At 43.3% G+C, this 12,926-nt stretch overlaps 1 protein-coding gene across 1 annotated transcript; it reads right to left on the reverse strand.

Annotated features, from left to right (window-relative positions):
* Positions 1–9,178: 9,178 nt before the first annotated feature.
* Positions 9,179–9,649, reverse strand: LOC147001702 (eosinophil cationic protein 2-like). Its single transcript, XM_085828937.1, has one exon. It carries the CDS (start codon positions 9,647–9,649, stop codon positions 9,179–9,181), a length of 471 nt encoding a protein of 156 aa, XP_085685063.1.
* Between the last annotated feature and the right edge of the window lie 3,277 nt (positions 9,650–12,926).

Raw genomic sequence — 12,926 nt, forward strand, 5'->3', positions numbered from 1 at the left:
GTCCATAATTTCAGGATGGTCTCTGTTTGGCATTGTCATCTCTGGCTTCTAGCTTTTCGACATGGGCCTGCTGAATGCATGGTAAAATGCCACCTAACCTCTCAGGTGTAAGAGTGGAAAAATCATGTAAGTGTTTTTCAAATTGATTGTGTTGTCTTTAGCTACCCTTTTCAGCCAAGTAGTATCACTACAACAAGGCTCAGAGGTGGCTAGGATGATGGTGGAAAAGTCAGAAGTCCACTATGTCTCTCAAAGAGTTGATGAATAGCCTTTATGGAAACAGGAGGACCTGGACAATGAAAAAGAAATACTTATAGTTTGGTTAACTGATTATCTTTGATATTGGGAAGCAATGGGGGAGGCATTCTAAACAAATACTATAGGGATGGATTCCTACATGCATTGGGTACAAAATGCCAAAGTAAGAAGGAGGCCCATCCATCCTTCCAGGAAATCTCCTGAGAGTTAAGTACCGTTTCCATTAGTGAACTATTCTTCATTTGAATGTGAGCAGAACTCTGAGGTCTGCATATACAATGAAGTTTCTCAGCTATTCAGAAATCATCCACTGTTACTTGACAAGTTTTGGCTATGAGTTCTCTGCTATAATCTGACACAATTCCAAGCAAGTGGTAAAATTGTTGGTCCAGCACCTGGAATAGCTTTTGAGCTACTCTTTGAGACCTTTGAGACTAGTGGATAAAACTTATACCTATCCAAATAAGGTATCACTAAAAAGAAGCATGGACTCTTATCCTCCCCTAGCAGGCCACATATCACTGAAGTCAGTTTCTCACAATTGACCATAGTTTGGCCCCTCGTATGTGCCCACTTCTGGGATAAGTGTCTGTCTTTACATTTATTTTACTATAAATCTGACATATTGCTTACATAAATCGGGCCAGGCTGTCATGTCTAGTTATAACATACCTTTTTCTGGGCAACTCAGAAAGTATACTGGACCTCTGTCTGGTACCCTGGTGAAAGTTACTTTCCAGAACCCTGCCAATATTTCCTGGCAGAATGATCTTCCCTCTGGCTTCCACCACCATTCATTTGGTTCTTCTACCCTTTGGATATTTTTATATTCCCTATGTCCCCTTGGTTGTATATGGATTCTCAGGCAGCAGTGATGCACTTTATGTCACCAGAATGTCAGTAGGCCTCACTGGTTTTTGGGCCGATTTTTGGGTAGCCAAGTCAATTCCCTGGTGACTCGTGGCCTCAAGGCTGTTTTAAAGTTGATGTCCTAAGCATTGAAACCAAGAAACTCCTAGAGGAAGGCAAAGAGTTTCCAGGAGAGGCAAGAACTCCTCTTTGTTTTTAATGTTCTTTCTGCCAGCAGTGACGAGCCCTCCTTCTTGATAGATCAGAACATTCACATGTGCAGAATCTAAGGCATAGTGACATTCCTGGTATGAGATTGTTATCTTCTTTTTCACCATATATTTGGTCTATAAGTATGGGGTCCAAATCATTTCAGTTGCAATTTCTGCTGAAGCCCCTGTGTCTCTGAATCCATGTTTAAAGATGGTGCTCCCAACCATGCCTCATTGCCTCAGAATGCCAAGCATTGCCTCAGAACTGAAAGATTTCATTGGATGTGGGGATATTTATTAGGTTTAGGTAGACAGATTTTTCTTTCTTTCTTTCTTTCTTTCTTTCTTTCTTTCTTTCTTTCTTTCTTTCTTTCTTTCTTTCTTTCTTTCTTTTTCTTTCTTTCTTCCTTCCTTCCTTCCTTCTTCCTTCCTTCCTTCCTTTCTTTCGTTCTTTCTTTTGTTCATTTGTTCTTTCTTTCTTTCTTTCTTTCTTTCTTTCTTTCTTTCTTTCTTTCTTTTAATTTCTTATTAGAGATTGTCCTCATTTACATTTCAAATGCTATCCCAAAAGTTCCCTATACCCTCCTCCCACCCTGTTCCCCAACCCACACACTTCCACCTCCTGGCTCTGGCATTCTCCTGTGCTGGGGCATATAATCTTCCCAAGACCAAGGGCCTCTCCTGCCAATGATGGCCAACTAGGCCATCTTCTGCTACATATGCAGCTAGAGACATGAGCTCTGGGGGTATTGGTTAGTTCATATTGGCTGCAGACCTGTTCAGCTCCACGGGTACTTTCTTTAGCTCCTCCATTGGGGGCTAAGTCTTCCATCCAAGAGATGTCTGTGAGCATCCACTTCTGTATTTGCCAGGCACTGGCATAGCTTCACAAGAGACAGCTATATCAGGGTCTTGTCAGCAAAATCTTGCTGGCATAAGCAATAATGTCTGGGTTTGGTGGTTGTTTATGGGATAGATCCCCAGGTGGGACAGTCTCTGTGTGACCTTCCTTCTGTCTCAGATCCAAACTTTGTCTCTGTAAGTCCTTCTATGGGTACATGAGTTACAGAGACAGATCTCTTTCATCACATTTCTTTCCTCAGACAATTACTGAAGAGTTTCTGTGTGTCAGCATCTGGCAAGAATGTAGCAGGACTGATGACAGTGGGGTTTTCTATCTAGATTCCAAGGATAGTCCAAGAAAAGGACCTGCTACTTTTTCAAACATGCCTTGATCAGCCAGGGTTCTGGTTTTCCTTTGAGAAGAACCTTCACTGCATGGGGTGATGTAAGTATAAGATGCTGACCCAGAGTTAACGTCTCTGCTTCTCTTGCTAAAATAGTAGTAGCCAACATAGCTCTTTTTTTTATTAGATATTTTCTTTATTTACATTTCATATGCTATCCCAAAGTTCCCTGTCCCCTCCCCCCGCTCAGCTCCTCTACCCACCCACTCCCACTTCTTGGCCCTGGTGTTCCCCTGTACTGGGACACATAAAGTGTGCAATACCAAGGGGCCTCTCTTCCCAATGATGGCCGACTAGGCCATCTTCTGCTACATATGTAGCTAGAGACAGGAGCTCTGGGGGTACTGGTTAGTTCATATTGTTGTTCCACCTATCGGGTTGCAGACCACTTCAGCTCCTTGGGTACTTTCTCTAGCTCTGCCATTCGGGGCCCTGTGTTCCATCCAATAGCTGACTATGAGCATCCATGTCTGTATTTGACAGGCACTTGCAGAGCCTCACATGAGACTATAGGTATTTTGTTCCCTAAGTGGAACAACCTGAGGAGACAGAGTCCAGTAACCTGGACAGGGCTGTTACACGGTGGTACAATGGGCCTAAAATACGTAGTTTCACACTACTTGCAGTAAAATTTGTTTTATGGACCTGTAGATGAAAAGGCTTGGAGGCATCTGGAGTTGCTAGGGTTTTGAACTAAAGCCCCATCTTTAAGGTCCCAAACATGATTTGTGCAGACTCATTCCAGATTAGAGAGTCAATGCCCTCATTTTCACTTTTTTTGTTTTTGTTTTATTTTTTGTTTTGGTTTTGGTTGGGAGGATTCTAATGACTACTTCTGTTTCTGTAGAGGTTATGGGACTTTTTATATAGTTTACTTATCTTGATTTTAGTTTGGTATGTGGTATTGGGCTGGAGAGATGGGTCAGCAGTTGGGAGCTCTGGGTTTCTTCCAGAGGTCCTGAGTCCAATTTCCAGCAGCAGCATGGTGGCTCACAAAAATCTATCATGGGATCTGATGCCCTCTTCTGACACATGTGTGTATATGCAGCAGAGCACTCATACATTCCAAAATAAACCTTAAAATAAAATAATATCTTCCATTTCATCTACATTTTCCAGGTTGGTTGAGCATAGGTGTTTCTAGTCAGACAGGCTGAGTTTTTAAATTCCTCAGTTTCTGTTGTTATGTTTCCCTTTTCATTTCTGTTTTTCTTAATTTTGGTACTGTTTTTGTGCCCTTTAGTTAGTTTGGCTAACTGTTTTCTCAAAGAGCCAGCTCTGGGATTCTTTGATTCTTTGTATCTTGCTCTTTGTTTCTATTTGGTTGACTTCAGCCCTGAGTTTGAGTATTTTCTGACATTTACACCTCTTCAATGTGTTTGCTTCTTTTCATCCTAGAGAATTTAGGTGTGTTCTTAAGGTGCTGTTGACTCCTTATTAAGATGACTCCAAATTCTTTTTTTTTCCCCTATCGTCAATTTACTCTGTTTTTTAATTGGATATTTTATTTATTTGATTTTCAAATCTTATACTCTTTGCAGGTTTCCCCTCTGCAAACTCCCATGCCATCCCCCTTTATCATGCTTCTATGAGGGTTTTCCCTTGCTCCATTGCTTCAGCATGGCCGGTCCCAATGAGAACAGGCAGTCAATGGTTTTAAAGCATGTATTTTAGAAAGGCACAGAGAGGAAGAGAGCAAGGAAACAGGGAGGCTCGCTATGGCCATATGGATAGAAAGTAGAAGAGGATGGGGAAAGGAGGAGAAAGTGGGAAGCAAGAATAAGAGAGACATGAGAGTAAGAGGGTAAGAGGTTAAGAAAGGGAGAAGGGGGCAAATAACCCCTTTTAGAGTGCACAGATCTACCTGGCTGTTGCCAAGTAATTGTGGAGAGGAAACTAGATGTGGCCAGGTAATTGGCAGTGTGGAGACCATACAGAATACCAGGAGCTTGGGGCCTTGTCTATGTGACTGATGGGCACACACACCCCTGCAGGGGGACTGTGGGAGGCTGTGGCTGCAGTAGGAACCAGGGGCCCAGGAGATGTGGCTGAACACCTGCGGTCCCATGCAGGGAGAAGTCACCACCTACCAGGTCACCATGGTTCAAGGCCTGTGCTCTACTAGGGACCACCCTGTAGGTGCACAGCTCACTGTCCCACAAATCAAGGCAAGTTTTAGAGTGTAAAATGACACCATGACTCAAATGTTTGTGTTGGAGTCTGGGAATCGTCACACACACCACTCAGACACTGGTGCCTCTCATCAAACAGGAATGGTCTATCAAACACCATACCCCATGGCTGATGATAGATCAGGGAGTCCAGTCAGATGTGGGAGCAGACTGTCACCTTGTGTCAAGATCCAGTAGGGCTTTTTAAGCCTGAGATTACAAATATCTGTGTCAAGATTTTCACCCATCAGGATTTAGGGATGGGGGTTTCCTTAGGAACATGTCTTTGTTGTACACTCATCCTGTTCCCATTGGTTGGAGTATTCAACTGTGGCAAAGGACTTGCCTTGTCTAACCTTCATGTGTTAACTTGTCAACCACGATGGGATTTGTCTAACCTTCATGTGTTAACTTGTCAACCACGATGGGATTTGTCTAACCTTCATGTGTTAACTTGTCAACCAGGATGGAATTTGTCTAACCTTCATGTCTTAACTTGCCAACCAGGATGACAGTTACCCATATACACGTCTCTTTGTACCAAGTAGGATGTCAGTTCCTAGGAAGGTCCTGGCAACTTAAACTTTACTTGACCCTTACTCAAAATGGAAGCATTAATCTAAATAGATGCAGGTGTCTCTCTTATGATTGGGTCCATCCCAGGGGCAACTTATAAAAGCAAGTACCATAAGGATTTATACACAGGTGCAGGAAGTGCTGTTGTTGAGTGGTTGGTTCGGGATGAAGCTTATTGTGGGTACCTAGACAAAACAGTTCTATTGAATTTTATCTTAATTTCAAGGGCACAGAACAGAAAAGAATATGTAATCAACTTGGCATTAGCAAGTTTCTTAATGACAGCAGAAGCAACAGGTGAGAAAGTTTCATTATAATATTAGTAACAGCACAAAATGACAGGCTATCCAGGAAACAGTTACCTAGGCCTTAACATTTTTATTTAGGTTTTAACGTTCCATCTTGGCCTTGCTATTTTACCTAGGTCTTAACAATTTGAATCCTGCTACTAAGGAATATGGAGATAAGGGTGAGGGTGAAGTGAAGCGGTGGATCAACCAGCAAAGGCCCTTGCTATGAATGTATGGCAACCTGAGTTTGATTCCTAGAACCCAAGTAACGGTTATTGGCCAACATCTGACCTATAAAATATAAGCAAACATAAGCAAAAAAGATTTTAATCCTGTTGGACGCTGTCGAAGATTTTGACAAAGATCAGTCATGTACTGGAAGGGCCATCAGAAGGGCATGCATGTCTCATGTGTCCCAAGGAAATATTCCAGCGCAGAGAAAAGCAAAGAAGACAGTATTGCAGATAGATCCCCATGAGAGTACTGATCCTTCCAAAGACATATGATATAAAACGTATATGTACATCACTGTGCCATGAAAAAGGGGCAACAGAAACTGGCCATGGATCAATGTGGAAAGCACCTTTCCTCTCTAAGTCCTGCAGTTAAGAAAAATCATGGAATACATGATTCATTCCATCCAGGGAGGGATGTCACTCTGTAAATGGTAACTTGACTGTTCTTGGGTAGAGAGTTACCTACAGTAAAGCAAGAATATCAGGGCTATGGTCTTCACAATGTTGCTGCCCTCATTCTTTACACATCTTGGAGCAATGCAGAGGACGTGCTCCTATCCCAGCGAGGACTGGGAGGTAGAATGTACTCTTTTGTCTCCTTGGGGCAGCTTCAAATATGTGTTTGTGTTTGTACACACCTTCTTATACTAGATAGAATCCTTAGCAACTGGGGTTGAAATGATTACAGAGGAGTCAAATATGTTTTTCTAAAGGACACTGTCCAAGGTTTGGTCTCTTCTGGTCATTTAAGACTCACAGATTAACCTTTATTTACACATGTGATTATCTATATTCACAGCTCTACGGATAAAATATTACCCAAACTCTGCTTGGAAGCCCCAAAGCTCATGTGGTATTGAAAGTATTAACCAAGCTCTTAAGTAGATCCTAGGAAAACGTTACCAAGAAATTGAAAGACCCACAAAGTTAGGACTCCCCCATGTTCTGACTCAGGAGAGGCGACACCCCAAATCACTCACCAGAAATGGCCTTGATGCAAACCGCAAGAGGATTTTTGTTTTATTCCAGGCAAGCTCTAGGCCCCACGGTCGCACACCACGCAGGGGTAGAGGACTCTGGACCCCGAGTAGCTGGAAAAGGAGGTATTTAAAGGGAAAAAAACACAGCCCAAGGGGGTAGGGAGGGCATTATTGGAAAATGCCAAAAACACTGGTGAAAAAGTCCCAAGGGGGTACTAAAAATTACAAGGGGAAACTCCCTGCTTCTGAAGATTGTTCTCAAGATTTTAATCTAACTTTTGTGGACAGCCAGGTCCTGGAACAGGGTCACTGAACCAGCTAACCTACATTCTTGGTGCTAGGGGTCTGAATTTTTACTGGTCTTTCAACACCTCTGATAAATGGCTGAATCTGTTCTTGTTGCCCCCAGGGGTGTTAGAATAGCTCCCCAAACTGACACCAAATATAGTCCTTGGTTGTTGTATGGCTTTTCCTCACATGAGTCCTGGGTTAGACTCTGAGGTCAATCAGATGATTCAGTACAATACACTACGAACTTGGGGCAAATCCAATAACCCTACAAGAGTATGGAAACAAAGTTGTACACACTCAGTCTGAATGGATCTGGCTTCTCCTGGTAAAATCCACAGAATAGTTGGACCCTCTGTGGAAGGGACCTTACCAGGTGGTTCTGAGAACTCCAATGACTGTCACATTGTTTGATGTTAATACCTGGGGTTATAGTTTCAAGTTAAAATCAGCGACCTCAAAGCAGAGATTCCACCTGAGGACATAGAGGAATAATCCCCCACCTATGATCCAAGGAAGGCTCTCCAACTTCTCTTAATGGACTAATGAATTGACTCAGCAAATGAAAGCACTGCTGATGTCCCAAGTTTGAGCTGCAGAGTCCATGTATTAGAAGAAGGGAACCAGATTCTGTAAGTTCTCCTTTGATACCCACATACATGACCACAACATACATGTCTTCCACATACATGCTATGGTATGTGTGCCCCCACCAACACAATAAATGTAAAGCATTAAAATAAAACTTCAAACAATAAACAAACCTCCACCCCCATGAAATGCCATCACCCCTATCTACACTAAGATCATCACCTGTAACATAATCTTCTTAGGGAGAAGATAGTGTGGGAGAGCATAAGGCATGCTAGCTGTACAGAGAAAAGTGCCAACAACTATCTCAGAGACAAGAACGGTCACATGGATAAACATGAGAAGGAATGGCTCTGTTACCATTTCCTATGGAATTTGTTAGCTTAATGAAGAGAGGAAGACAAAGCTATAGAATGCTGAGCCTCTCTCTTCTCAGATGGATGGGCCACCCAAGAAAGGACAGTTTGAAGATTCACTTCCTGGTTTTTGTCTGTGTAAAGGTTAGATACAAAGCAGTAGTGTTTATCATGGACATTTCACTCACTTGTGTAATCATAATTTCTCCTTCATTCCTCTGCCTCTCTGATCTGTCTTGCACTTACTTCCTCACCCTGTGTGGCTGGTTCTCTTGTTTCTCACAGTCCCATCTTCTACTTTCCTATTCCATGTATTCTACTCCCCTATTTTATACTTTCCTTTAGATTTCATCTTTGCTTTTCATCTAAATCCATGTATGGTTACATATAACTACACACACACACACACACACACCCCACTTTTAAAAATCCATTGAGGTGGAGAGATATCTCAGCAGTTAAGAACACTGATTGCTCTTGCAGAGGACCTGTGTTTCATTCCTAGTTCCCATGTAGCTAACAAACATCTGTAACCCCAGGGCAGGCCCTCTCATTATTCATCTCTTTCCTGTGCAGATTCCAGTTCCCTTATCTTGGAATCTGTCCTTCTGGTTTGAGTTGAATGTTCTCGTAATTGATCTTTAAGGACAGCTGTACAAGGAGAGGGCAAGGGATAGCCTCATCCAGAGATCCCAATTCCCTGGTCTCCTCTGCCAGCCACCTCTTTCCCACAGTGAAACTTTAGGTAAGATGCTGTGTGGGAACTTTTGGGAAAGATGTCCATCTTTTCTCAGATTCATTTGTTTCTAGGGACTGGGAAGATTCCTAAATTGGTATAAGGCCCTGCCTCAACACACACACACAACACACACACACTTTGCTGTGTGTGTCTCTTCCCCTTCCTCTCTCCACAACACTGTCAGACACAAAGATACCAGAGATCTAGATTTGTACGCAAAGGTGTTTATTAGTAAGAAAAGATCTGTTCAGCTAAATTAAAGGTAGTTAGGGACAGGTTTCACGAGGACATGTGCTATATGGAGTGCAGACAGAGGAACTGTCTCTTCATTACTATGATCTTGCAAGTAGCAGATGAGTGAAGGTGCAAAGTGCTGGCACTGGAGCTAAAATGTCCCATCCAAGTGAACTGGTACCACTGGATACATGGGACTATCCTGTTGAGTTCTGGGGTTACAGGCAACTGTGTAGTACTCCACTGATCTTCTTGGTTGGTATCTGCATTGGGTATAAGGTGTTCTCCTCCGACTTGTGATGTTACATACAGTTATATGCACCCGAGATGAACTATTATGACAGTTGCTACTTATATTGTCACTGCACAAGCCACTTGGATTTCCACACACACCAACAGCATTAGCAAAACTTGTATGAAGAAAAGTATTTAAGCCCTTACATGTTCTTCTAAACCTGTTAATACGCTGCATTTCAACATTACATTGGAGGTTGGCATTATTATTGATATGCTGGATGGCAAACCACTGGGAAGGGGTTTGTCCCAGGCATGAGGCAAGCATTAGGACAAGTCCTAGCAGCAGCAGGAGACAAAGTCGGGACTCAAGCAGCTTCGGACCCATGTTTCCTGTGAGGAGAGAAGAGAAGTGACTGTTCCCACCTTGCCTTAGTTTTCCCTATGTCTTCCTGAAGGCCCTTGCTGTCACTATGGGTTCACAGTGCCACTTTTCCTGGACACTGCCCCATTACCTGCCCACCCTGTCCCAGGCATAGGCAGTCAGTGTCTTACCCCGTCTGCTTTGTGGTTCCCGTGGACCTGAGGTCTGGTTGTCCTGGAAATCAGGGATAATGGGTGAGCACCACTTGGGCCCTTAGATATACAGCAGGCTCTGTGGGTGGAGCTGGTGGAGAACCCACAGATTGGTACATTGCCTGCTTGTGCAACCAGCCTTCTGTTTCTTCACTTGGCCAAGCCATGGTGCTGCTGGCTCCATTGTAAGGAATAAATTCCAAGCCCTCTTGTGCAGGGCAGTTTGAAGTCTGAATTGGAACTCTCCACAGAAATCTCTGTATTGCCTTTTGATTGGCTGTAGGCTTCGTGTCTGTTTTCAGTAAGGAACAGACAAGTTTTCTATTAGCCTGACTACACACTTTTAGGAAGCCTTGGGAAGCCGGAATCATAAGAGATATTTACCTTTCTGTCTTGCATCTTTAAAATTATATGATGGTGAGGTCTGCAGAGATGGCTCAGTTGTTAAGAGTACTTGATGCTCTCCAGAGGACCCAAGGTTGGTTTCAGTACCTATGCTGGATGGCTTACAATTGCCTGTAACTCCATCCAGCACATCTCATGTCTTCTAATAGCATCTGTTGGCATGTTCATACACATGTGCACAGACACACAGAGACACATTAGTAAAAATAGGTCTTAGAGATCAGTGAGATGATAGTGGTTAAGAGAACTTCCACTCTTCCAGATTCCTCCTCTTCCAGAAGATCACAGTTTGTCACGCAGAGGCCACAACTTGAGATAACTCTAGGTCCAGAGGAAATGGACACCTGTTTGGTTTTTGTTAGTACCTGTACACACATGGCACATGTGAGTTCAGACACATGTAAATGTTAAAAAGGCAAACTTTAAATATTGCATATAGGAACACTGTCATAGTTATAAGAAAACACTGTACTCACGGCATAGTTCATAGTACTTTTCTGATTGTTTTCTGTATAAGATTCCTTTCTACATTTCCATCTACCCTCATTTGTTCCACAGCTAGTACCAATGGTCTAGTTTTACACCATGGACCCTCAGAAAACATCTCTTTATCTAAGATGCCAGAGTTACTATAAGCCAATGTTAAAAATGGTGCAATAACTCTAAAAGAATTTTGATTTCTGTTTTTCTTCATACTGGAGTTTGAACCAGGCTTTTTGCAATCTAGAGACATGAACTGCTGCTGGTCTACATCCCTAGTGTCACCTAGATAGAGAGTTTGGGCTTCCATAGTTTAAAAGCCTCTCTAAGTTTTTTGTTATCCAAACCTCCCTTGCACTCCCACCCACTGACACATGCCCAGACCTGCTCTCAGTTCTGTTGTGAAGTACAGCCGGAGTTATAGCCCAAGAGTAAGTCTTGGGATTTTCTTTCCAATCTTGATGAATATCATAATAATATCTCAAGAAATACTTTTGCACTTGACCTATAAGCTACAATGACTATTTTGCTTTCCCAATTGATAGATGTTTTTTGTGCAGATTCCATCGATGAGAGATTGTTTCCAAAACTTGGAATTTCTTCAACCCTGGGATCCTCATGCAATGACTGCTCTTGACTTACTGACTGACAGATGCCCAGTGTCAGTGTAGTATTTGACACAGCTCTGTCAAGTGCTCCGGCTGTCTATGGAAATGACAGTGGACAACATTTATAAAATTGTCACAGGAACCTGTTTTTAGGGACTAATCTTTTGGGGGTCTAAGGAGTGTTGAGTAGGGTATCACTCTGTAGCCTGGGTTTGGTTTCAACTTGCTTAGAAACCCAGATTGGATTCAAAATTTTCTGTCCTTCTGCCTCAGGCTGGAAGTTGTAGGCTCCCAGACTTGCAATTCCAGACCCAGCTTATGAACCAAGTTGTAAGCAGCCTGTGCTGCTGTGAGTGGATGCTCAGCTTTAGGAAGTAAGACTCAGCAACAAGAAGCTAGGATGCCATGGGCTTGCCCTTGAAGGATGTTTGGGGACGCAGTGCCCTTTCCTGTCCTCCTTTCTTCTGCCTTGACCTTGAGCAGCATTGCTTTAACACACACCTCCCATCGTGGGCGTTTCTCTACCACAGACTCTGGAATAAGAAAGCCAACTGACGGGATTTTATCCCTGACACTAAAATTAAATGAATGTCTGTTTCCCTTCATAGTTGTTCCCGTACACACATGCACACATGCACACATATGCACGTGCACCCACATTTATTCATTGACTCAAAGCATTAGAGAGATTCCTAGATGGAAGGAATCTATGAGATCTTTTATTACAGATCCTTCATTTCACAAAAGAAGACCAGAATCCGGTGTGATGTCCCAGGCTGACACAATATGGGACTGGTGACTCTCCGATCTTAGGGACACACAGCACTCTGACAACTTCAGGGTTGAGGTGGAGATCTCCTGCAGAGTGTGCAGTCTCAGAAAGAGAAGAAGAGGCTGAAGCTGGGTGCCTGCAGGAGGCTAAGAAAGGTTAGGCTATCAGCTAGCACAGAATGAGGTCTATAAGACCTCACTGTGGTCAGCAGAGGGCAGGAGAGGGCCTGTAGTCCTGTGCTGGTGTGGGGCCTGGGAAAAGAGGACCTGGCCTGGAGATGGCCTCATTTCTTCCTGAAACACAGAAAACACAGATGTGGATGTTCTTCCCACTGGAACCTTCTCAACTAGAGTCTCTTTACTAGACTAAGAATGTTGTAACTTTCAATGGACTGGCCAGCCTCCTCACTCTGTTAATAGGATAACCTGTAATGGTGTGTGTGGGGTGCTGCTTCACTCTGAAATGAGAGATCATCCCAGTGGGGTTGTGCTTCAATGTTCAGCAGCCTTCCCCTTTGATGACACTAACCTGGGATACAGCTGTTTAGAACACTCTAGAGATGAAAGCAGTTAGGATAAGTCCTGAGGACAGTCATTTAGAGGCTGCATGTTGGTCTCTAGGAAACCCTTGCTCTTGCCTCCTTCCCTAACCTACACGGCTTTTATTCTCAGTTTTATCAATAAAATACTCTCTTCAGTTTCATGGTGCTTTGGGGGACTCAAGGGGTCAGGAGCTCTGGTCCTGTTCAGTGTATGGCCCTTACCCAGCACCAGGCTGTAGGTGCCACCAACTGTCCAACTTCTGTCTGATTTGCCTCAGCCAGG

Source organism: Mus caroli, unplaced genomic scaffold (genome assembly GCF_978045245.1).
Source record: "Mus caroli unplaced genomic scaffold, Mus_caroli_1 scaffold_12, whole genome shotgun sequence".
Lineage (NCBI taxonomy): Eukaryota > Metazoa > Chordata > Mammalia > Rodentia > Muridae > Mus > Mus caroli.

What these genes read in the sequence shown, in the direction of transcription:
- LOC147001702 (XM_085828937.1), bottom strand. Translation starts at nt 9,649, where the DNA reads ATGGGTCCGAAGCTGCTTGAGTCCCGACTTTGTCTCCTGCTGCTGCTA.